The 27,351-nt window shown below is 37.4% G+C and overlaps 1 protein-coding gene across 10 annotated transcripts in view; it reads right to left on the bottom strand.

Annotated features, from left to right (window-relative positions):
• EXOC6 (exocyst complex component 6) overlaps positions 1–27,351 on the bottom strand; it is a 206,852-nt gene that overhangs the window by 27,062 nt on the left and 152,439 nt on the right. For 5 of the 10 annotated variants that reach the window (XM_032432559.1, XM_032432560.1, XM_032432562.1 and 2 more), the window contains 2 exons: positions 8,440–8,513; positions 7,729–7,749 (listed from right to left, as the gene is read on the bottom strand). In XM_032432559.1, the coding sequence (XP_032288450.1) occupies positions 7,729–7,749; positions 8,440–8,513 (95 nt within the window). The remainder of the gene's footprint in view (positions 1–7,728; positions 7,750–8,439; positions 8,514–27,351) is intronic. The other 5 variants (XM_032432561.1, XM_032432563.1, XM_032432564.1 and 2 more) reach the window with 1 other exon arrangement.

The following is a 27,351-nucleotide window of genomic DNA, read 5'->3' as shown; positions in this document are numbered from 1 at the left end:
TGTTCTAAACAACAGTAGTTTAATAAATGCTCCTTTATTTAATTCTGTTTTATATTTGGTCATTGCTGATCACTTAATTAAGGTGTATATTGCCTTTGTCTAAATTCCTGTAATTCTCCTGCCCAGAATATTTCTTTATCCATAAAACAATAAGCAGTTGGTTTTGGAGTGATAACATTTCTTAGAAATAACCTATATTACTATTTTAGTATCCCTAATGATGACTGAGATAAGTCAAGAAATGTTATACTTTTACTTGAGAAAGCACAGAAATGCGTCATGGATTTTTAGAAATACTCATCAAAAATTGAAATAGAAAAATAAAATTTACTGCTTTTGAAGAATGTTTGTTTATATAGAACATGAACTTATATAGAATATCTCAATTCCTAAGAAAGGTGTTTCTGTACTCCAAAAAAATGCTTTTGAGTATAGCTAAAAAATTTGTATTCACTTATTCAACATTTATTAATTGTTCACTATGTGCTAAGAATAGCATTTAGGCAATGGATGTATAGCAGTGGACAAAAAAGGGCAAGATTCTTGTCTTCATGGGCTTGTAATTTAGCTTTTTTCTTTATATATTGCCCATATTGTTATGAATACTTACTCTAGAATTGTTTTGTTTTTAAAAATACCTTTGATGTGGTTAAGACTATAGTTAGGCTGGTATTAAAAAAAACCTCAAACCTACAACTAATTTGCTAATGAGGAATGGCATGCACCATGAAATATAAGCATATAGTTAACTGGAAGGCAATAGGAACCATTTACTTGTACATTAGAAGCACATATCATTTATGTCTCACAGTCTTGTGTTTTATAATTACTTTACATTAAAATGCTATGAGATCCAGTTCTTTTCAAAAACTGGTGCTGAGTCAACTGGAAAACCATACAAACAAAATGAATCTTGAACCTCCATTCCACACCATGCACAAAATTCCAGATGGACTATAAACCTAAATGTGAATGGTAAAACAATAAAACTTTTAGAAGAAAACATAGAAAAATATCTTTATAATTTCAGGAACAGGCAAAGACTTCTTAAACAGGACATTAATAAGAACTAACCATAAAGGGATAAATTGGATTTCATTAAAAGCATGAACTTCTATTCATCAAAAGACAGAACTAAGAGTAAACAGACAAGCCACAGAGCAGAAGATATTTGCAATTACATATATTTGACAGAGGACTCACATTCAGAATATACAGAGAACCTCTACAAATCAGTAAGAGGTAGACAATAGAAAAAATGGTAAAAAAAAAAACCCTGCACAGGTTATTCACAAAAGAGGATATTCAAGTGGACAATAATATAATGAAAAGGGATTCAATTTTATAAGTCAAATTAAAAAATGCAGATTAAAACCACAATATAAAACTACTATATACCCACTGGAATGGCTAAAAAGGAAGAGACAGATAATACCAACTGATGACAAGGATATAGAGCAACAAGAATTCTTCTACACTGCTGGCTAAAGTATAAACTAGCACTCTTGTGGAAAACTGCTTCACAGTATCTATTATAACCGATCATATACATACCCCCTGACTTAGCAATTCCACTCCTAGGTAGACACCTTAACAGAAATGTGTGCATATGTTCACCAAAAGACACACAAACAAATGTTCATGTTAGCACAATTTGTAACAGTAAAATTGGAATTAACTCGTATGTCTTATTAATAGTAGAATGTATAAATTAGGGTATATTTTTATAATGGCAGACTACACAGCAAAGGGAATGAAGGAACCACAACTACATGTAGCAACATGGATAGATTTCACAAACATATTGAGCTAAAGAAGGTAGAACCTTCTTAAAAATTAATACTACATGATTTCATGTATACAAAGTTCAAAATCAGGTTGAATTTATCTGTGGTGTTAGAGGTTGTGACAGTGGTTACCCTTTGAGAGGGAGAAGGGTAATGGCTGAAAGAAGAGTAAGGGATAGGATCTCTTTTGAGGTACTTACTGGTCAAGTTTTCCTCTTTCCCCTAGTTTGCCCAAAATCGAATACTTAAAAACAAGATCTGGGGCACCTGTCTGGCTCAGTCAGTAAAGCATGTGACCCTTGATCTCAGGGTCATGAGTTCAAGCCCCACACTGGGCATGGAGAAAGAAAGAAAGAAAAGAGAGAAAGAGGGAGGGAGGGAGGGAGGAAGGAAGGAAGGAAAAGATCTAATCCTAGATGGGGAAAGGAATATTACGAGGTCATTTTCATGGCACAGGATTGTAATAGGAAGAAAAAAATAGTATACCTGACTCATATCTAGGCTAATAGGAACCACATATTTGATTTTTCCTGTAAGGCTTTAGACTGTATATTCCCAGGCTTTTAAAAGGCTCTTCCTATGACAAGGTATCTGATCCGTCACTTAGAGTTGGAATTCTATGTGCTCTCCAATTGTGTCTAAATCACCATGCAATACTCAAGGCACAGTCTTAACAGCCCCAAAACACAGTGGTCTAACCCAAATATCACCCTTACATGAATGCAGTCTAAGAATTCCCAGCAAACTGTTGGTTCATTTGGAGGTTAACTATATCTACCAGATCTTTTTCATATTGTAAGTCAGATTTCCTACATCTTGTATTTTTTTAAATTAAATTTAAAAATATTAAATACAGGGGGTGCCTGCATGGCTCAGTTGGGAGAGCATGCAACTCCTGATCCCAGGGTTGTGAGTTTGAGCCCATGTTGGGTGTAGAAATTACTCCCCCCCCCAAAAAAAAAGTTTAATATTTTCTTGCTAAATTTAACCTCATTGGCTTTCACTTATCACTCAAGCAGCATGTTCACTTATCACTAACAGCATGTTGATTCTACAGGTAACTCTCTTAGCTTTGTGTCATCTATACAAATAATTCATATTTCTTCTCTGTATTTATTATCCAAGTCATTATTTTAAAAATATGTTGATTCCAAACTATCAAAGATAGACATCTAGAAGGTGATGCCAGAGTCTTGAAGCATTTCCCAAGTATGTTTCATGTAATACATCCCAAAATAAGTGAGGGAGGGGTTCTGTGATGAGTTTGGGAAATGCTGGGTTACCAGAGAATTTCTCAGTCCTTACAATTCTAATGCACATGCAATTCTAAGAGGGAATTAGAGTATAAAGTGTTTCCCAAACTTGTCTGACTTAGAAATGCCTTTAAAGACATCTTTTTTCATCTTGAGAAATCACTGTTCCTGGAAAGGAACTTTGAGAAATACTGCTCTGGGGTGATGATGATACAACATCCAACTTCTGTGGGCAAATGATTGTTTTATTTTTATTTATTTTTTTAAAGTAGGCTCCACGCCCAATGTGGGGTTTGAACTCATGACCCTGATATCAAGAGTTACATGCTCTACCAAATGAGCCAGCCAGGTGCCCCAAGAGATTGTTTTATTAGCCTCAAATCCACCTAACTGCATTATCATCCAACCTACCTAAAATTCTTCATATTGCCAAAAGATTATCAAGATATTGTTGAATGCAGCAATGATATATCTTATCAGTCTAACTTATCACAAAGTGAAATAGAATCAGGTAAAGAGGCTTTAGTATTAGGATTAGTAAGCCATGGATGCTCAATCTACTGTGAGAATTATGTTCAGTAAGAAGCTAAAAAGGTAAGATATATATTTTGAAGTTTCCCACAAAATTGGCTACATCTTAAAAATTTTGGTGATTAAAAACTAATCTTCAGTTATATAAAAACAAAAATTCGGTTATATGGGACATCTCATTTTCCAGTGATATTTAGTTAAATATTTCTGTGTATTAAGAATGAGTTACAGGGCACCTGGGTGGCTCAGTCATTAAGTGTCTGCCTTCAGCTCAGGTCATGATCCCAGGGTCCTGGGATCGAGCCCCGCATAGGGCTCCCTGTTCCGCGGGAGGCCTGCTTTTCCCTCTCCCACTCCCCCTGCTTGTGTTCCCTCTCTCGCTGTGTCTCTCTCTGTCAAATAAATAAATAAAATCTTAAAAAAAAAAAAAAAAGAATGAGTTACAGGGGTGCCTGGGTGGCTCAGGTGGTTAAGCATCTGCTTTCAGCTCAGGTCATGGTCCAGGGGTCCTGGGATTGAGCCCCATGTCAGGCTCCTTGCTCAGAGGGGAGCCTGCTTCTCCCTCTCCCTCTCCCCTACTCCCCCCACCTGTGCTCTCTCTCTTTCACTCTGCTCTCTAATAAATAAATAAAATCTTAAAAGAAAAGAAAAGAAAAAGAATGAGTTATAGGGGCACCAGGCTGGCTGAGTCAGTAGAGCATGTGACTCTTGATCTTGGGGTCATGAGTTCAAGCCCCATGTTGGGTGTAAGCTTACTTAAAAAAATGAGTTACAAAAAATTATCACTCAATTCTGTATACTATATAAAGAGTATTATAATAAAAATAGTTTGAAATTTTTAAGGTTTTCATACCTTGTCAAAAGAATTTTACATATTCATCTGAAATCCATTTGAAAGATTATATTTAACAAAATAGATAGTCTTTGTAAAAGAAAACAGACACATGTAAGTATACCAAAGTCCTCCTTTCAGGGAATTAATTTCAGAACTGGGGGTAGGAGGATGATAGGGTTTACTTATTAAAAAAAAAAATTTACACATACAAATCATATTAAAATAGCACATTTAAAATTGAGACAGTATATTCAGATAACACAGTACCAGTACCACTAGTCCTCTGCATTGTGTGTGGGGTAGTAGACCTTAAGATGTTGTTGAGATAACTGGCTTCCATTAGCAAGCATGTGATTGGCAGGATGATAAAGTCTTTTCACTCACAGGTCAGCTATTTCCTTTTCCTTAAAAGAGGGCAATTCTGATGATCCATCTTTTAGCTACAGTCTCTCATTGAGTCCCAATTCTCTTGCCTTCAGCTTTGATATGGTTCTAACTTTCCTCTTGTATCAGCTCATACTTGTCATCAACTCCTCTATTCAGAACAGCAAATATCAGGAGTTTGACCTCAGGGCAAAGTCCGGGTGGGCAGGTAAAATTTGACCACTGGACCCACTTCCTAATCTTTCATACCCAGCAATTCATGAAGCAGTATCAAATTCAAACTAAAAGACAGAAGCATGACCCCTTATAAGTACTATGAAAAGGGCTCTTTTGCCTTTCTAAGTATACTTGAAAAGAACTGTCAGCCACACTATTAAGACAGAAATGGATCACAGACTAGAAAAAAAAGAAGGAAAAGTGCAGAAACCCAACTAAAATGTAAATAAAAGTATTAGCACCCTCTTTATGTTTGGTGATATAGTACTTCATATAAAAATATTAAAATAATAATTCTATGAAATGTCTTTATGAAGTCAGGAATATTAAAACATTACTGAAACTTTAAGGCATCTTTATTTAAATAACACTGACATCTGATACAAAAAACTTCTATCACCTCATATGAGACTTTAAAGACTAATTTTATTTTCAGTCAATTCCCATACTTGGCATTTCATCACTTAACTGTTTATAAATTAATTTGAGAAACAAATGTATGTGAAAAATAATTCTTTGTCAAGTTATTAATTCCAAGCCTCTAAAATCATAAAATTCAAGTATGTCTCAGTGGTCCAGCAGCTAGACAAGAATTAGTTGCACCTTCTTGTTTCAGAATGCAAAATACAAAAATAGAGTATGATTAAATTTTAACAATAATTAGGAAAAATTATTTTAAGCCCCTCTTTAAAACTAGAATAATTAATACATTAAAAATTAGCTCATTCAAATTTATCCACTAGTACCTTGCACTGAATACTAAATACCATACTTTAAAACTGTGTTTTATATTAAATAGGTATTTCTACATAAATCTTTAACAGCTCTACATGTGTCATAATAGATTTCAGAATTCTAAATGTTTCTAATAGATTTTTTTGTATTCACTTAAAAGTTTCTTAAGGGGCACCTGGGTGGCTCAGATGGTTAAATGTCTGCCTTCGGCTCGGTCAAAATTACACTGATGAGGAAAAGCCAACCAAGACTTAATGCCGTAAGTGCACATACTTGAAAAGTAAATTCAACCAAAAAGACTTGAGATGGTTATTAATATTTGTTGGTGTGCCTTAATAACAATTCCCTAGTGAGGGAATGCTTTACTTATGCTTGTAAAGAGGCCTTCTTTGGTGTCAAATGATGACTGTCTTTGAAGGAAGAAAGTACCTGGGATCAGAGTTTTAATCTGCATTGAACAAACCACCTATTTGAACAAATCAAAGAACAGAATCTTTACCCACAATTTCAAACGTGGGCCTATTCACAATCCTACAATGTGATTACAAACTAGTTAATACCATACAAATTCATAAAAAACTGAGAAAATATCACATAATAAATTCCAAATTTTCTGAGAACAGATTATTTGTATATAATGGGAGATATCCTCAAATTACATACGCTTTGACTTGGAGAACATACTCATGTCCTTGTAACAGGGAAATCTACCTAATTGAGAAATGAAACATACAAACAAGCCTACTTCTAGTCTGCTAAAATATTCCATTTCCTGTATTAGATCTTGTTCAGGGCAATAAGATTGCAACAGAGAGAACTCCTTCTAAAGCAAATAGATCTACCTTCTATAGAAAGAACATCTTCGGGTAAACTGGAATAAAAGTTCAGAGTCCACCTTTTTCATTTTCTACTATCTTCTCCAACTTAGTAAGGCTAATCATCCCCAGATCTAGGTCATCCATAACACTGTTCCTGGTTTGGCATAATACATGAGCACTGATTACAAACAGAAATAAATATTAATGTATCTTATATGTTCAGTGCCTTACAGATAAAAAACTGGGAAATAGGAATAATTTTTTCAGTTTCCTTCTAAACCTGACTTGAAGATATATCATTTATATCCACATGACTCATTGTCCTGTAAGTATTCCTACCCAGTTTGTGGGAGTTTTCTTTCTTTAAAAGAGTTTTAAGCTCCACAAGATCAAAACTCTCTTTTACATTATTTTGTGTCTATTTCAACTATATCATCCCTCTCCAAATAATCAGTACATAGTAGTTCATACATATTTATAGAACACTGGCTTGGAATGAAAGCAAAAACAGCTGTATTCTCAAACATTTACTGAAATCAGAACTTCTTAATTACTCAAATTGGTCCTGCTCCAAAGATCACTGTGGTGGCCTATTTACATCATCGGTGAAGCCCCATCTTCAGTCATCTCCATCCCCAAGGGGGATGGGACCATTAACAGAATGATATCACAATGGCTTTTTTATTTTTATGATTTTACTTTTAAGTAATCTCTACACCCGACGTGGGACTTGAACTCACAACCCCAAGATCAAGAGTCAAATGCTCCACAGACTGAACCAGCCAGGTGCACTCACAATGGCTTTGTTCTAATTCCATCTCCATTTGGTTCTTCTTGCCAAGGGCAGCAGCCATCCTGTTGTCAGTTCTGAACCCCTGAGCCCTCTACCTTGGATCTATCTACCCCTCCTCCATACTCTTGTGCCTCACAGCTCTATTAAACTCCTTAATCCTAGGATTAAGAAAGAAAAAGGAGGAGGAGAAAAGAGGAAGAAACGAATAAGAAGAAAAAAATATGGGGGAGATGGAAAAAGGGTAGGAAGTAAATAAAGAAAATGACAATAAACAGGTCAAAGAGTAGTAAAATGATCAGAAGAGATTAAAAAATTATATTTGTTACTCTACTTAGAGTTACATGACCAGAAAAGAATTATATAAATGTATAATTACCTTTCTAAAAGTAGTTTTGTCCTTTTTTGTGGAGGCATACAGAAAATTTATTTTATTTATTTATTTTTAAAGATTTTATTTATTTGACAGAGAGAGAAAGAGAGAGAGCAAGCACACAAGCAGGGGGAGCGGCAGGCAGAGGGAGAGGGAGAAGCAGGCTCCCGCTGAGCAAGAAGCCCGATGCGGGGCTCAATCCCAGGACCCTGGGATCATGACCTGAGCTGAAGATGGACGCCGAGCCAATTGAGCAACCCAGGGGCCCCCAGAAAATTTATTGAAAAAGCATTCTTTACCACAGTTTTAAGCAAGGGGCTCCTTTCTAGGTTGTCATCATTTACATTTAACTTGGGTCCTGACACTAATTATACCACCAATTTTCATAATAGGACCATGAAATCATTAAGAAATAACTCAAACTTCTAGTGTCATTAAACCAAAGTATAAAGTTATTTAGTCATGTGCTTAGCAGGTAATGAGTAAGTTAAATATTCACCAATAAAAGTGCTCCATGAGGTTGAAACACCAAATAGAGATACAAGTTCAGAGAGAAGGGCCAAACATATAGTTATAAAAGAAGCACTTTTCCAAAGAAAGATTGTTTCAAGGCAAACAAGCATTCCTGTAGAATTAAAAAAAAAAAAAAAAAAAAAAAAACCCAAACCACAGCAAGAGTAGAAAGCAAAACCTGAGAACTACATTCTTCCATCTTACTTGTCTGAGGTCAATGAATGCTAGCTGCAGGGTGTCCCCCTGGAACCCCGGCACAGGCTCAGAGCTGGCAAACACTATTAAGAAAAAACAAAACACAAGAATAAAAACAAGATTGTAAAATATACAAGGATTTAACCACTAAATTAATTTCTACTCATTACAAATGTATTATAATATTTACATGTAACCATTTCAAATGAAGACTATTTATGACCTTTAATTTTCACTACTGAGAATGTTCTCCACACCCATTACCACAAGTATTTTAATAATTTTAAACTTCTAATCTACCATTTAATCACTGTAATCCTTAATTACAATAAATTCAGAATGGTTATCCCACATAAAGTTCAAGAGTAGTAATACACTTCAATCAAGGAAAGTTTTCCGACTCTATTTAGCCTTAGGTGAACGATTATAGAAGCATTTTGAAACTATACCAATTCCATGGCTGTCAACATATTTCAAAACTTCTCCTTTGTTACAGAACATGCTTATAAAAATCCTACCTCTAGCTAAAAACAGTAATGGGCAGACACATAAAAAGTCAGCTTTACATGCAGACAACAGGTAAAGTGTTCTAAGTAGCAAAATGAAGATGATGCAGGAATGTCTGTTCATGTCTTCTAGTAATTTTTTTTCCATAAAGGAATCCCACCTCTTCAAAAACTAAAAAAAATATTTTAAGACAAAACTGAATCAAAAGATTGTTTCTTCTCTTTTTTTTTTCCTTAAAGATTATTTATTTTGGGGGGGGCGGAAGGGGCAGAGGAAGAGGGAGAGAGAAACGCTAAGCAGACTCCATGCTGAGCGCAGAGCTGGACTCGGGGATGGATCTCACAACCTGAGCTGAAAGCAAGAGTCAGAGGCTTAACCAACTGTGCCACCCAGGCGCCCCTCAAAAGATTTTTTTCTATAATTTTCTTGCACTTAAAAATTTATAATACTAGTAACATAGCTTGTTTAGTTAAGTTGAAGACAATTCCAGTATTAGTTTTTTGTTTTTTGTGTTTTTTTTAAAGATTTTATTTATTTATTTAACAGAGAGAGACACAGCGAGAGAGGGTAACACAAGCAGGGCGAGTGGGAGAGGGAGAAGCAGGCTTCCCGTGGAACAGGGAGCCCGATGCGGGGCTCGATCCCAGGACTCTGGGATCACGACCTGAGCCGAAGGCAGACGCTTAACGACTGAGCCACCCAGGCGCCCCTCCAGTATTAGTTATTTTGATGACAAGACTTTTGACTCACAAAAAGGACCTATCATTTTACATGCAAGTTTCTCTGATACAAGTAAGAATGTCTGCAAGTATTCTGTGTTTTCCTATAAAACATTACAGATTTTCCATTTATGAATTTATCTAAGCCGGTATTTTGGAAGCCATTTAAATGTGCACCCTATATATATAGTTCTCGGAATAACAAAAATAATTCTTAAGTTTAGTGCATTATGTGTGAAATACAGTTTAGAAAAGCTCAGAATCATATATTTAATTTAATTTTTAAAAGATTTTATTTATTTATTTGACAGAGAGAGAGAGCACAAGCAGGGGGAGTGGCAGGCAGATGCAGAGGGAGAAGCAGGCTTCCCGCTGGGCAGGGAGCCCGATGTGGGACTCAATCCCAGGACCCCGGGATCATGACCTGAGCCGAAGGCACTCGCTTAACCGACTGAGCCACCCAGGCGCCCCATATATTTCATTTTAAAAAAATGAAAGCCAAGCAGAGCTTAATTTATCTGGCATTTTTAGGAAGTAAAGATGTCAAAATAGGTTTTGTTGTTGCTGTTGTTTTAAGATAATGTTAGTTTTTTAATCTTAGGCATTTTTGATGAAATTTTAAACTATAACATAATACTTCCTTTGTTTTTTTAACTTTGAGTACTCTAAATATTATTTAAACGTTTCTTAATTCTCTGGATTACTGTTAAGAATGCTTTTTATTCTATACAATACAATTAATTCTGAGGGCTGTCATATTATTTAGGTCCCCTCCCCCCCTTTTTTTATATTAAATAGCTCAGAATGCTATGCTGTTTGAGTTCTTATGTCTAGCTCTTGTAATTTTTCTGCCTTTTATCTTGCAGTTTTAACATAAGTTCTTACTCTCTGCTCTCTCATTCATCTTATTAATATGCTGCCTTTAACAGTCTTGAGCTGGCCAGTCAGCTGACTACTAGAATTGTGTCTAAAGAGCGAGCAAGTACAGCCTGAGTAAGGGACTCTCCCACAAACAGGGTGAATGAATTCTATATATGCTTTTGAGTATATGTGCTTTTTGAGTAGGAATAACCTTTTTGTCAGTCAGAGGTACACCATTTTTTCCTTTTACTTCTTGGTTCTCTGCTATGTACTACGTACATAGTTATGGCCATTAGATAGGTGACCACATTCACTTTTCTCAGGCCATCCTTTCCAGAAAGCTAAGATTTATTGAGCAAATCTAGCCATAGTTTTCATTATTTAGTATAATTTACTCACATCATTGTCTTTTCATACAATGAAAAGTGGCATAATTTCATACTGTGGTGACCCCATCACCCCAACCATGTTCCAAATAGAGTTGTCTTTCTCTAGTACCAACACGTCTTAATTGAAAAATAATAAACAAAATTACAATTACCAATTAAAAGTAAAGATATTTTAAATTTTTATTTTATTTTATTTTATTTTTTTAAAGATTTTATTTATTTATTTGACAGAGAGAGACACAGCGAGAGAGGGAACACAAGCAGGGGGAGTGGGAGAGGGAGAGGCAGGCCTCCCGCTGAGCAGGAAGCCCGATGCGGGGCTCGATCCCAGGACCCTGGGATCATGACCTGAGCCGAAGGCAGACGCTTAACGACTGAGCCACCCAGGCACCCCAAGATATTTAAAAATTTTAAAAAGTAGTTTTCTTAAGACCACCCAGCATATTGTTGGCTTTCTTGCCCCAGTCTCAGGCTACTGTTTCCAAGTAACAGTTAACTATGAATCCCTAGTGGTCTCCAATCAAAACTGTAAATGTTGGCTCAGCTTTACCATCTCCACATATACATATACATACACAGAAAATAAATACTTCCTCTAATACAGAGAGACTTACTTTATATATCAGGCATAAGTTCAAATTCGATTACACTTGTAATCATTATCTCCCAGAATTTTTCTGCACTGAAAATAACGTCCTTTTCTCTCAGTTCCTGTTTAAGGTACTATAGTTTAAGCCCCATTACTTGGCATTAAGCCAAAGAGCTTAGTGTCAAAATTGTAATAGCCCCATAAATTTATATAGCACTTTATAGTTTACAAAGCAGTTTCTCACACACCACCTACTTTGATCATCACAATAACTTATTTTAGTAAACAGGACATGCAGATGATGGATCATAAAATCTTAGCAGCTAGCTTAGCAGCTAGAAGAGACACTCCCTTTGAAATACCTCCACCAGTCCCCTGAAGGCTTGGCTTAAAAGTCACGCAGTCCTTCATTTTACAGATTAGAAAAATTAAAAGTGAAATGACTTGCCCAGGATCACATAGCTAATTCAGATCTCCTAGCATTCAATCCATTGATCCAGAATCTGATTAAGTATTAACCTCTCACCTTTTATTCTATCTCTCGCAAGAACCTCCCAATATGGAAGTGCAACTCACTAGTTCATAGCTCTCGGGGCTTTTTCTCAAGTGTTTCTTAGGCATAGGAGACAATTTAGCAATCTGATAATCATCTGGTACAGAGGATATTTCTAACTATATGCTATTCAATCTGTTCCATGGCTTCATATTTTCTTTACTTCCTTAAAACTAAAATTCAGCCAATCCTGTTGTTTCTATCTTCTGAAATATCTTCAGCCTGAATCTGTCTCTACTTTAGTTCAAGCTATTATCACTTCTTGCTTGGATGCTAACACACACCTCTCCATCCACTACTCCCAGTGTGTTTTATGTAAGATGTAAATGTAATTTGTGCCACATCAGAGTTTAACATCTTTCAATGGTTCCCCATCACCTTCACGATAAAGCAAGACAAATAAGGTCCTTTATAATCTGGCCTTTGCCTATCTCTCTAGTCTCATCTCTTACCGCTTCCCTAGGGGCACCTTAAACTCTTTTCATACCAAACTACCAGCACTTCCTTGCATACACCACAGTCTCTTTCCACAGAATCTTGATTCTTCTGCCTGGAGTAGCCTTTCTCCTCTGTTTTTCCATCAGTTAACTCTTACTTATCCTTCCATTCAATCCTCACCTTCAGTGGAAGACTTCCATTATCCTGCAGGCTGGGTTAGTCTTCCTCTGTGTTCTCACTATAATTTCCTGTGCACAGGCAAACTACACCACCCATTTTGCTATCTTATAATTGTTTATCTGTCTGGGTCTTCCCACCTGATCATGAACTGAGGGTAGAGAATATATTTCTGTTTCTACATCCCTATCACTTAGCACAATGCCTGACATATGAGTAGTCAACAAAAGTTTCTTAAATGAATGAAGGAAATGAAAAAATGAGCAGATAAATTCTAAAGGAATTCTATCCAGTCCTGGTAATTGATATATAATGTAGCTTGCTGATTAGATCATTATAAATAGAGCTGTCCAACAGAACTTTATGCAATAATAGAAATGTTCTCTATCTGTACTGAATTTATTTAAATTTAAGAGCCACATATGGCTAATGCACTGTAAAGCTATAACCTTCTGTATATATATTGCATTTATTTCAAAATAGTTGAGAATGGCTGAGAATACCCCTAATGTTTTCATCAATTAAAACTAAATTGTGAGTTCTTCCACTAAACAAGAAGCTGTGAGAAGTAGAGATCATTTCTTTTACCTTTATATAATCCATGTCTGGTGTATATGAAATATTCAGTAAATGTGTTGAATGAATGAATAGTAATACAAATAATTCATTTTTATTAATACTCTCTAATGGTCCCAATAATTCTGGAGACAGATTTCAACCTTTGAAGTTTTAAAGAATTGAATACTAATTTTTGGGATCCCTTTAAGTATTGTCTTCAGATTCCCTCTTGGCTCATCCAGATCCTTATTTTATATATGATTTGTCATATTTTGGGGCTTTCAATGTTCTTTCCCCTTAGGTCATCTTTTTTTTTTAAAGATTTTATTTATTTATTGGAGACAGAGAGAGAGAGCAAGAGCGGTGAAGGGAGGGCAGAGGGAGAGGGAGAAGCAGACTCCCCGCTGAGCAGGAAGCCCGACTCAGGGCTTGATCCCAGGACCCTGAGATCGTGACCTGAGCCAAAGACAGACACTTCCAACTCAGTCACCCAGGAACACCCCATTAGGTCATCTTTTTATGATTTTTATTTAATAATGCCTACTTTCTTATTATGATATCTGTGTCTATGTCATTTAGCCATGCCATGAAGGATATTTTTTAAAAACACATTGATCCTGGTCTTCCAATAAGATATTTAAAAAGAGTTTCCAGGAAAAAGAATAGTTTTCAGGCTTTTTAAAGTTGTTTTTTTTTTTTTAGTATTTTACTTTTAAGTAATCTCTACACCCACCATGGGGCTCGACCTTACAACCCCGAGATCAAGAGTTGCATGCTCTACTAACTGAGCCAGCCAGGTGCCCCTAAAGTTGCTGGTTTTGTTTTTTTTTAAATAAAGCTAGTCTAAATCTTCTGGGTTTTTTTCTCTTAATGGTCCAATTTGACCATTTCTTTTTTTAAAACAAAATAACTTCATGATATACTCATTTCCTCTTATTTTCTACTAGAATATGGAACTTAATAATAATAAATGACCCAAAGTTTAAAAATACCCTAAAAGAGTGCTCGCTTCGGCAGCACATATACTAAAAATACCCTAAAAGAAAGACTAGAAAGGGAGATCTGATCTTACTGGGAAGGTCATATATAACAACAGAGTAATACTTTGCTATATCAGCCTAACTGGGAAGGAGATAAGTCGGAATTGATTTAGAAGAAAGTGAAAGTGAAAAATAATACATGCTATGTAAACTGTGATTATAATGACAAAAAATGTCTTCCAAATTGGCCATCTCTGAATTTTTAAGAGAATAAAGAATATTTGTAGGCAAAAACATGAATTATTTGTACATATAACAAAAAAGTTTTATCCTCAGGATCTACACATAGATGTACAGGGTTTGGTATGGGGGTACAAAAACTGCTAAGAAGTCAGGTCATGAGGGAGCGCCTGGGTGGCTCAGTCAATTGAGCATGTGACACCTGATTTTGGCTCAGGTCATGATCTCAGGGTCCTGGGATCCAGATCCGAGTCAGGGTCCCTGCTCAGTGGGGAGCCTGCTTCAGGATACTCTCTCTCCCTCTGCCCCTTCGGGCGCGCTCTCTAAAATAAATAAATCTTTTTAAAAAAGTTGTCAGGCTGTAAGTATTTATTCTGTCATGAAAATATAAAACCTACCCTGAAATTAAATGCAGAGGGAATAAGTCCTTGAACAATCTTGTCCTAGGTAGACAGTTATTTTTACTGTAAGGCAGAAAATGTGCATTATTTGGAAGACATCTACAGGGATATTTAGAACTGTCGGGGGGGGGAGGGGAAAAAAGAGTCATAAGAGCAAACAGACCAAAAGATTAACAAATGATTGAGAGAGAGGGTGAGGAGGCTAGACTAGTCTCAAGACTGCTTGTGGATGACAAGGCAGGGGCATATAAAATGGAATAATTTTGTAACTAACTAAATGACTGAAAATGAATACCAGTAGTCTGCATATTGAAGAGATTCCTTATAATTCTATTTCTTGCTAGATGTGAAGATTTAAAGTAGCTATTTAGAACTCAAATTTTGGCTAGGCAAGGAAGGTATCCAGTGTGGACCAGATGTGTCATTAGAAGGAATGACTAAGAGCACCATCTAGTGGTTTTTCTGGTGGTGAAGAACTCATGCCTGGGAGTCCGGGGTCTTAGAGTTCTTGATTCTTAGACTTATATTATTACCCATGGTTGGAAGCAACGGGATGTAAGCCTCTAGGACCAAATTTCCCTCTATAGTCATCACCTCACTTTTATATAAAGTAGCATCTAGTCATCTCTCTTTCTTGGAATTAAATATGGGCAAAGTAGCCTCAATCCGGTACCTTAAGTGCCATTAAAACCAGGACCAAGTCAGGGAGGCAAATAGTGTAATAGCATCCAGTGTACTCTAAAATGAGACCCTGAGGGCGCCTGGGTGGCTCAGTCATTAAGTGTCTGCCTTTGGCTCAGGTCATGATCCCAGGGTCCTGGGATTGAGCCCCGCTTTGGGATCCCAGCTCCCTCTCCCACTCCCCCTGCTTGTTTTCCTTCTCTCGCTATATCTCTGTCAAATAAATAAATAAAATCTTTAAAATAAATAAATAAAAATAAAATGAGACACTGAAATATTGTCCTATGGCATATATCCACATGATTTTCCCTGAATCCTTTTATTTCAGATATAGGTCTTTTTTCAAGGTTAAAATTAGAGGCCCTGAGGTCAAAGCCATTAACACACATGTGCGTGCACGCACACACACACACACACACACACAATCTATAAAAAGCCTTCATCTATTTTTTTTAAAGAGGTCTTTATATCTAGAGATTCATCTATTCCTCAATAACTCACCATCGACACAGAGACCAGTACTCTTCAATCTGGAGCTTTTCTAATATCTGTGGAGTTAAGATGTTAAACTCTTAGGAGTGGATAACCTCATTTGGATATTTACACAGAATGTATGGAAAAGGACATTCTAGATCTATTTTTGGGTACTTCAACTCTTTCTGATTGCCTGATGCTTTGGAAATATTCTGTATTTTGTTGGTGATGTAAAAGATTTCTGAGATACCTTTATAAAAACCTAAGAGGACATTTTGATCTTTTCCTCTATGCATTTGCATTCATAAGGAACCTATTATTGGGGCCCAATACATAACAGGTGTTTAATAAGTATAAAACAAAAGCACACATACAGATTTAGAACATCTGCTTCACACCAAGTGTGGCAAATGCTCTTCCAACTAAGAAGCAATTTCTCTTGAAGTTATACAAAGTCTATTACAGGATCAAAGGTTCCGTGCAGCTTTCAGAGGTGGCTACATTTGCAATTCCAAATGGATGCCTTCCTGACTTCTCTAATCAGGTAGCTATAGTAGCATTCTGATTATATGGTCAAGTTAATCAAAAGTATCCACTTCATTCATACATGGACTCTACCTTGTATTTTTAATCTATACAACTTTTAAGCTAAATTAGGTTTACTTCTTACACTTTCTCACAGTACTCTATACTTTTATAGAATTTAACAATTTACAATCATATTTACTAAGGTGCAATTATTTAATGATTATCTCCCCTGGGCTTAAACCCCAAGACGGTGACAAACTTTTCTGTTCTGTTTACCACTATGTTGCCTACATACCAAACACATAGTAGATAAGAAGGAATTAATGTATGACTCCAAAGCCCCACTTTTGTTTGCCTTAAATTTCACTGCCTCCCAATCTTAAACTAGGATGCATTTTGGAAATTATCAATTCCATATCCCATGTTTTACAGGAAAAATTGAGGCCTCTCGATTGTTGAACGGTTTCAAAGCCACTTGCCCAAAATACAGGCAGGGCCAGGACTGGAACCATGGTCTCAACATCCTGACATATGTTCAGACCATCTTAAGGCTGATCTGAAAGAATTTTTTAAAAAGTTTACATAAGGGAGCACCTGGCTGGTTCAGTCAGTGGAGTGTGTGTCTCTTGATCTCGGAGTTGAGTTTGAGCTGGATGTAGAGATTATTCTTAAAAAATAAAACAAAATCTTTAAAAAAAAGTTCTACATAAATTCATATGATTCTACATTCCTGAACTCAGACATTTTATCAAGTTTGACCTAGTATGGGTTAAAAAAGAAAATGATCCAAAGAAAAACGACCAAAAGGGTATTAAAAATAATCCCTTAAGAATATATCAGACGACTATGTTTAAATAACCCTTTAAGTCTTCAGTCATCAAATATGTGAAGAATTTTTATAAATGTTATGTCTGTATCAAGATCTTAAATGGTATTGGGTTAAAGTAGAGTGTATCAGTTGGCCTTAACTTTTTGACAACAAAGGCAGAACTCTAAGAGACAAATGTAAATTATGAAGATTTCCTGATTAGTTAATTTGTTCATTTTTCAAAGTGTATGCTGTGAACATACCATTCTTCAAGGTGCCTACAATTACAAATTCTATATTGAATTTAACTGTCTATCCTGGATGTTAAATCTCTTCTCTCTCTGCCCTCCTTCCCCTTCCTCCCTCTCTTTCTCCCTCGTCTCACCTGCCCCCAATCATGAGATGTATTCTCTAGCTCTCTTCCACTATGTGATTCTAACCATCTTAATGATACCAAAGTGTACAGTTACTTAATAATTTTATGTATTTTCTCCTCCAAAATATCTGCAATCCATCCTCTTCTCTTCATTACCACTGCCCAAAGTCAAGCTCTTTTTATCCTTCACAAAAAAGTTCTATAGCTTCTTCCCAGGTTTGTCTACTTGCAGTATCTCATTTCAGTTCAATTTTCACATGACACAGAGTTAACTTTCTATGACAGATTTCATCATATCATAGTCCTGATTAAAAAGCCTGATTCAGTGGCTCTCTATTGCTTATTAAATAAAGTCCAAGCATTCAGGAGTCTAACTTTTTCCAGCCATATCTTGCAATGCTTTCATCATGCATCTGGTAGTCTAGCCACACAAGACTGTTTGAAGAGTCCCTTAGCATTCTCTCACCATAGTGCTTTTTTCTATGCCATTCCCTCTGCTCAGAATGCCCTTCCCTGCTTTAGATGAAATCTTACTCATCCGTTAAGACCCTGCTCAAATTTCACTTCTATTATAGTCAATCTTCTCAACCCCATGGAATGAAGAATTGCTCCCTCTCTACTACAAGTAATATATACTTACATAAAGAATTGTTATTAAAAAAAAGAACTGTTATGTTCTAGTATAGTTATTTACATGTCTGTCTTTTCCCAACCAACCAGGCTAGGAGATTTTTTTTTTTTAGATTTTATTTATTTATTTATTTGAGAGAGAGAGAGAGAGAGTGAGTGAGAAACAGCATGAGAGGGGAGAGGGTCAGAGGGAGAAGCAGGCTCCCCGCTGAGCCAGGAGCCCAATGCAGGACTTGATCCCAGGACTCCAGAATCATGACCTGAGCCGAAGGCAGTCACTTACCAACTGAGCCACCCAGGTGCCCAGACTATGAGATCTTCGAAGCTTGACTCATCCTGGATTTCCCAGTATATACCAGGTAATAGATTCTCATTAAACATTTAAATAAATGAATCTTCCTATGAATCAGTTGACTTTACATGGGGAAAAAAGCCAGTTGCAGACTGAAATTTTAGCTCAAGCCAATTTAACTCACAAGTATGTGTGTCACACAAGGAATATCAGCAAAAATTGTTTAAAAAAACAAGTGAGCGGCAAGATGGTGGAGGAGTAGGAGACCTAAATTTCGTCTGGTCCCAGGAATTCAGATAGGGATCAAACCATTCTGAACACCTATGAACTCAACAGCAGATGGAAGAAAAGAATAGCAGCAACTCTCTGAACAGAAAAGCGACCACTTTCTGGAAGGTAGGACGGGCAGAGAAGTGAATCCGAGGTGATATTCGGAAGACAGACCACTGGGGAGGGAGCATCCGTCAGCTGCTACTGGCAAGTGATAGAGCAGCGGAGCACAAAATCGGAACTTTCAGAAGTCGGCTCCGCTGAGGGACGTCGCTCCAGTGGCTAAGCGGGGGGTGGAACCCTCACTGGGACAGTGTGGTCTCAGGACCCTCGGGGTCACAGAGAGACCAGGGGTGCCTGAGTGCAGCAGAGCTCCCAGGGATCGGAGCAGGGAAGCCGGCTGCAAAGACGGAGCCAAGGAGTGGGCTCTCAGCTTGGGGTGGCCATAAACCGTGATCCGCAGCACAGTCGGGCCACTGCTCTTCCAGCAGGGACCCAACAAGCGGCAGATCCGGGGAGACTCCCCTTCCTCCCCCGGGAGGAGTGGCGCGGGAGTGCACCGCAGGGATCTGCTGGGTTTGGAGACTCCACACCGAGTCAGGTGCCAGAGATAGAAACGCTCGGTCACAGGCCGGGTGAGCACGGAGTGCGGCCAGAGACCGGGAGAAGGGAGTGAGTGACTGCTTTTCTCTGGGGGTGCACTGAGGAGCGGGCCCCGAGTTCTCGGCTCCTCGGGGCGGAGATTGGGAGGCCGCCATTTTCACTCTCGGCCTCCAAAGCTGGACGGAAAGCTTGCAGGGAACAAAAGCTCCCAAGAGCAAACCCGAGCAGATTACTTAGCCCTGACTGGGCAAGGGTGGGGCAATTCCACCTCCAGCAGAGACATTTGGGAACCACGGCAACAGGCCCCTCCCCCAGAAGATCAGCAAGAACAGCCAGCCAAGACCAAGTTTACCAATCAGTGAGAACTGCAAAACTCCAGGGCTAGGGGAATATAGCACATAGAATTCATGGCTTTTTTCCCCCTGATTCTTTAGTCTTTCAAAGTTAATTTTTTTAATTTTTTTTTCTTTTTTTTTGAATTTTTCTTTTTCCCTTTTTCTACCAACATTTTATCAATCCCTTTTTAAAAAAATATTTTTTATTTTTCATTTTTAGAGTCATATTCTATCCCTTCATAGTAGTTACCCGTATTTTTGGCATATATATATAAGTTGTTCTCTCTTTAAAATTTTGGGAAACAGTTTCTTCTAACAGACCAAAATATACCCTAAATTTCTAGTGTATGGCTTTGTTCTAGTCTCCTGCCTGATCACATTCTCTCCCTTTTTTTTTTTTAAATCCTCTTCTTTCTTTTTTCAACCAACTTCTTATCAATTCCTTTTATAAAATCTTTTATAATTTTCATCTTTACAGTCATATTCCATCCCTTCATCATATTTACCCTTATTTTTGTACATATATATGTTTTTCTTTCTTTAAAATTTTGGGAGGCACTTTCTTCTAACAGACCAAAATACACCAAAAATCTAGTGTGTGGCACTGATCTATGCACCAGCCTGATCATATTTGATCATATTCTTTTTTCTTTTTTTTTTTAATCTTTTTTTTTTTCTTTTCTTTTTTCTTTCTTTCCCTTTCTTTTCCCCCAGTTTCAGGTCTCTTCTGATTTGTTTAGTGTATATTTTTCTCGGGTTGCTGTTACCCTGTTAGCATTTTGTTCTCTCATTCATCTATTCTCTTCTGGACAAAATGACAAGATGGAAAAAATCACGTCAAAAAAGAACAAGAGGCAGTACTGACTGCCAGGGACCTAATCAGTACGGACATTAGTAAGATGTCAGAACTAGAGTTCAGAATGATGATTTTAAAGGTACTAGCTGGGCTTGAAAAAAGCATAGAAGATATTAGAGAAACGCTTTTTGGAGAAATAAAAGAACTAAAATCTAACAAGTTGAAATCAAAAAGGCTATTAATGAGGTGCAATCAAAAATGGAGGCTCTAACTGCTAGGATAAATGAAGCAGAAGAGAGAATTAGTGATATAGAAGACCAAATGATGGAAAATAAAGAAGCTGAGAAAAAGAGAGATAAACAACTACTGGATCATGAGGGCAGAATTCGAGAGGTAAGTGATACCATAAAATGAAACAATATTAGAATAATTGGGATCCCAGAAGAAGAAAGAGAGAGAGGGGCAGAAATATACTGGAGCAAATTACAGCAGAGAACTTCCCTAATTTGGGGAAGGAAACAGGCATCAAAATCCAGGAGGCCCAGAGAACCCCCCTCAAAATCAATAAAAATAGGTCAACACCCCAACATCTAATGGTAAAACTTACGAGTCTCAGAGACAAAGAGAAAATCCTGAAAGCAGCTCGGGACAAGAGATCTGTAACCTACAAGGGTAGAAACATTAGACTGGCAACAGATCTATCCACAGAGACCTGGCAGGCCAGAAAGGACTGGCATGATATATTCAGAGCACTAAGTGAGAAAAATATGCAACCAAGAATACTATATCCAGCTAGGCTGTCATTGAAAATAGAAGGAGAGATAAAAAGCTTCCAGGACAAACAAAAACTAAAGGAATTTGCAAACATGAAAGCAGCCCTACAAGAAATATTGAAAGGGGTCCTCTAAGCAAAGAGAGAGCTGAAGTAACATAGACCAGAAAGGAACACAGACAATATACAGTAACAGTCACCTTACAGGCAATACAATGGCACTAAATTCATATCTTTCAATAGTTACTCTGAATGTAAATGAGCTAAATACCCCAATCAAAAGACACAGGGTATCAGATTGGATAAAAAAACAAGACCCATCGATATGCTGTCTGCAAGAGACTCATTTTAGACCCAAAGACACCCCCAGATTGAAAGTGAGGGGGTGGAAAACCATTTACCATGCTAATGGACACCAAAAGAAAGCTGGGATGGCAATCCTTATATCAGACAAATTAGATTTTAAACCAAAGACTATAATAAGACATGAGGAAGGACACTATATCTTACTTAAAGGGTCTATCCAACAAGAAGATCTAACAATTGTAAATATCTATGCCCCTAACATAGGAGCAGCCAATTATATAAGCCAATTAATAACAAAAGCAAAGAAACACATCAACAACAATACAATAATAGTGGGGGACTTTAACACCCCCTCACTGAAATGGACAGATCATCTAAGCAAAAGATCAAGGAAATAAAGACTTTAAATGATACACTGGACCAAATGGGCTTCACAGACATATGCAGAACATTCCATCCCAAAGCAACAGAATACACATTCTTCTCTAGTACCCATGGAACATTCTCCAGAATAAATCACATCCTAGGTCACAAATCAGGTCTCAACCGGTACCAAAAGATTGGGATCATTCCCTGCATATTTCACACCACAATGCTTTGAAACTAGAACTCAATCACAAGAGGAAAGTCAGAAAGAACTCAAATACATGGAGGCTAAAGAGCATCCTACTAAAGAATGAACGGGTCAATCAGGAAATTAAAGAAGAATTAAAAAAAAATCATGGAAACAAATGAAAATGAAAACACAACTGTTCAAAATCTCTGGGACGCAGCAAAGGCAGTCCTAAGAGGAAAGTATATAGCCAATACAAGCCTTTCTCAAGAAACAAGAAAGGTCTCAAATACACAACCTAACCCTACACCTAAAGGAGCTAGAGGAAGAATAGCAAATAAAGGCTAAACCCAGCAGGTGAAGAGAAATAATAAAGATCAGACCAGAAATCAATGAAATAAAAACCAAAAGAACAGTAGAACAGATCAACGAAACCAAGAGCTGGTTCTATGAAAGAATTAATAAGATTGATAAACCCCTGGCCAGACTTATCAAAAAGAAAAATGACCCAAATAAATAAAATCATGAATGAAAGAGGAGAGATCACAACCAACACCAAAGAAATACAAATAATTATAAGAACATATTATGAACAACTATATGCCAGCAAATTAGATAATATGGAAGAAATGGATGCATTCCTAGAGATATATCAACTACCAAAACTGAACCAGGAAGAAATAGAAAACCTGAACAGACCTATAACCACTAAGGAAACTGAAGCAGTAATCAAAAATCTCCCAACAAACAAAAGCCCAGGGCCAGATGGCTTCCCAGGGGAATTCTACCAAACATTTCAAGAAGAATTAATACCTATTCTTCTGAAACTGCTCCAAAAAGTAGAAATGGAAGGAAAACTTCCAAACTCGTTTTATGAGGCCACCATTACCTTGATCCCCAAACCAAAGACCCCATCAAAAAGGAGAATTACAGACCAATATCCTTGATGAACATGGATGCAAAAATTCTCATCAAAATACTAGCCAATAGGATCCAACAGTACATTAAAAGGATTATTCACCACGACCAAGTGGGATTTATCCCTGGGCTGCAAGGTTGGTTCAACATCCACAAATCAATCAATGTGATAGAATACATTAATAAAAGAAAGAACAAGAACCATATGATCCTCTCAATAGACGCAGAAAAAGCATTTGACAAAGTACAGCACCCTTTCTTGATCAAAACTCTTCAGAGTATAGGGATAGAGGGTACATACCTCAATATCATAAAAGCCATCTATGAAAAACCCACAGCAAATATCATTCTCCATGGGGAAAAACTGAGAGCTTTCCCCCTAAGGTCAGGAACATGGCAGGGATGTCCACTATCACCACTGCTATTCAACATAGTACTAGAAGTCCTAGCCACAGCAATCAGACAACAAAAAGAAATAAAAGGTATCCGAATCGGCAAAGAAGAAGTCAAACTCTCACTCTTTGCAGATGATATGATACTTCATGTGGAAAACCCAAAAGACTCCACCCCAAAACTGCTAGAACTCATACAGGAATTCAGTAAAGTGGCAGGATATAAAATCAATGCACAGAAATTAGTGGCATTCCAATACACCAACAACAAGACAGAAGAAAGAGAAATTAAGGAGTCGATCCCATTTACAACTGCACCCAAAATCATAAGATACCTAGGAATAAATCTAACCAAAGAGGCAAAGAATCTGTACTCAGAAAACTATAAAATACTCATGAAAGAAATTGAGGAAGACACAAAGAAATGGAAAAACGTTCCATGCTCACGGATTGGAAGAACAAATATTGTGAAGATGTCAATGCTACCTGGAGCAATCTACATATTTAATGCAATCCCTATCAAAATACCATGAACTTTTTTCAAAGAAATGGAACAAATAATCCTAAAATTTGTATGGAACCAGAAAAGACCTCGAATAGCCAGAAGAATGTTGAAAAAGAAAAAGAAAGCTGGTGGCATCACAATTCCGGACACCAAGCTCTACTACAAAGCTCTCATCATCAAGACAGTATGGTACTGGCACAAAAACAGACACATAGATCAATGGAACAGAATAGAGAGCCCAGAAATGGACCCTCAACTCTATGGTCAACTAATCTTCGACAAAGCGGGAAAGAATGTCCAATGGAAAAAAGACAGTCTCTTCAACAAATGGTGTTGGGAAAATTGGACAGCCACATGCAGAAGAATGAAACTGGACCATTTCCTTACACCACACACACAAATAGACTCAAATGGTGGAAAGATCCAAATGTGAGACAGAAGTCCATCAAAATCCTAAAGGAGAACACAGGAGGCAACCTCTTCGACCTCAGCCGCAGCAACTTCTTCCTAGAAACATCGCCAAAGGCAAGGGAAGCAAGGGCAAAAATGAACTATTGGGACTTCATCAAGATAAAAAGCTTTTGCACAGCAAAAGAAACAGTCAACAAAACCAAAAGACAACCGACAGAATGGGAGAAGATATTTGCAAATGACATATCAGATAAAGGGCTAGTATCCAAAATCTACAAAGAACTTCTTAAACTCAACACCCAAAGAACAAATGATCCAATCAAGAAATGGGCAGAAGAGGGGGCGACTGGATGGCTCAGTCGTTAAGAAATGGGCAGAAGACATGAACAGACATTTTTTCAAAGAAGACATCCAAATGGCCAACAGACACATGAAAAAGTGCTCAACATCGCTCGGCATCAGGGAAATCCAAAAACAAAACCTCAATGAGACACCACCTCACACCAGTCAGAATGGCTAAAATTAACAAGTCAGGAAATGACAGATGTTGGCGAGGATGCGGAGAAAGGGGAACCCTCATATATTGTTGGTGGGAATGCAAGCTCGTGCAGCCACTCTGGAAAACAGTATGGAGGTTCCTCAAAAAGTTGAAAATAGAGCTACCATACGACCCAGCAATTGCACTACTGGGTATTCACCCCAAAGATACAAATGTAGTGATCAGAATGGATTACATGCACCCCAATGTTTATAGCAGCAATGTCCACAATAGGCAAACTATGGAAAGAGCCAAGATGTCCACCAACAGATGAATGGATAAAGAAGACGTGTTATATATATACAATGGAATATTATGCAGCCATCAAAAGGAATGAAATCTTGCCATTTGCAACAACATGGATGGAACTGGAGGGTATTATGCTGAGCGAAATAAGTCAATCAGAGAAAGACATGTATCATATGATCTCACTGATATGAGGAATTCTTAACCTCAGGAAACAAACTGAGGGTTGCTGGAGTGGTCGGGGGTGGGAGGGATGGGGTGGCTGGGTGATAGACATTGGGGAGGGTATGTGCTATGGTGAGCACTGTGAATTGTGTAAGACTGTTGAATCACAGACCTGTACCTCTGAAACAAATAATTCATTATATGTTAAAAAAAAAAAAAAAAGAAGAAGAAGATAGTAGGAAGGAAAAATGAAGGGGGGGAAATCGGAGGGGGAGATGAACCATGACAGACTATGGACTCTGAGAAACAAACTGCGGATTCTGGGGGGGGCAGGGGGATGGGTTAGCCTAGTGATGGGTATTAAAGAGGGCACGTACTGAATGGAGCACTGGGTGTTATACACAAACAACGAATCATGGAACGCTACATCAAAAACTAATGATGTAATGTATGGTGATTAACATAATAAAATTTTAAAAAAATAAAAAAACAAGTGAGCACACAGATGGATCAGTGCTAATTCTTTCACCACCAGAAAAATAAAACAAACAAAAACTAAAAGCACATGGTTGAATGATGACAGAAACGAAATTATTTCCATCGTCCCATCTTCCCAACTTCAGTGAGATGTCCTTTTTGTTTCTACCTGTAGATTGACAATCTGAGGCCTAGGAAATACATGTATAAAGTTTTCACAAAGTAATGATGATGGAAAAATAAACATTCTGCTTTCTGATCAAACCCAATTAAAGGAAGATCTAACTGAGAATAAAGGCCATTCTTTTTTTTTTTTTTTAAGATTTTATTTATTTGAGAGTGAGAGACAGAGAGGGGAGGGGGAGCACAAGTTGGGGGAGGGGCTGAGGGAGAGCGAGAAGCAGGCTTCCCGGTGAGCAGGGAGCCCCACTCGGGGCCTGATTCCAGGACCCGGAGATCATGACCTGAGCGAAAGGCAGAAGCTTAACTGACTGAGCCACCCAGGTGCCCCATACAAAGGCCATTCCTGATGCTTATATTTCATGCTCACCTCCTATTGCTTAAATTCTTTGACTTAAGCCTTTCTTAACTTGCCCATGGTCTCTAATTCCTGATCCCTGCTACCTGACTTCTTTGGACTCTGGATCTCTTACTAGTACAACACAGACTAGTAAGATTTTATGTTAGTCTCAAAAATCAGTCACGGTCTTTTAAGTAATGATTTCTGAGTCTCTTGACGAGAAAGTAATTATGAGCCAATATGGGTTTATGAAGAATCAGAGTAGCATCATTTTCTTCTTTTAAAGGATAGACTGATTGATAAGAAAAATCCAATGGTTATTATTATCCCTATATGCCAGCAAGGCATCTGAAAAACTTGCTTATCACTTTGAGCAAAACCATATGGGTATTTAAGATACTCATAAAATTCTGAATAATGGATCTAAGTCAATACAAAGGGAAGATCCATATAATGTGGTACTCAAACTTTACTGTGGATCAAAATCACCTAGAGGGTCTGGTGCCCAGAGGTTCCAATTCAGCAGGTGGAACCCAGTAATTTGCATTTCTAACAAGTTCCCAGGTCCTCATCTGGGGATCAGGTTTTGAGAACCATTGATGTACTGTATCTCATGATATAAATAAAAGGTTTTGTTCAACATTTTGTTAGTAACTTTGTTAAATATATAAAAAGCATGATTACAAATCTGCAGATGATATTAAATTTTGATATAAAGAGACCTCAATAGGTTAGTTGTGAAACAAATCTTAAAATTTAATATGGCTAACTTTAAAATCCCACAACAAAACCAACCACACAAGTATAGGATAAGAAAAACAGAGCTTAACAATCACAATCACACACACACACGAGAGAGAGAGAGAGAGAGATACACAAGTTTTAGAAAACTATAGCTTCAATGATTCAAGAG

This window comes from Phoca vitulina, unplaced genomic scaffold, assembly GCF_004348235.1.
Source record: "Phoca vitulina isolate PV1807 unplaced genomic scaffold, GSC_HSeal_1.0 scaffold48, whole genome shotgun sequence".
Lineage (NCBI taxonomy): Eukaryota > Metazoa > Chordata > Mammalia > Carnivora > Phocidae > Phoca > Phoca vitulina.
Note: the sequence above shows the minus strand (reverse complement) of the source record. Positions and strands in the feature narration are given on the sequence as shown.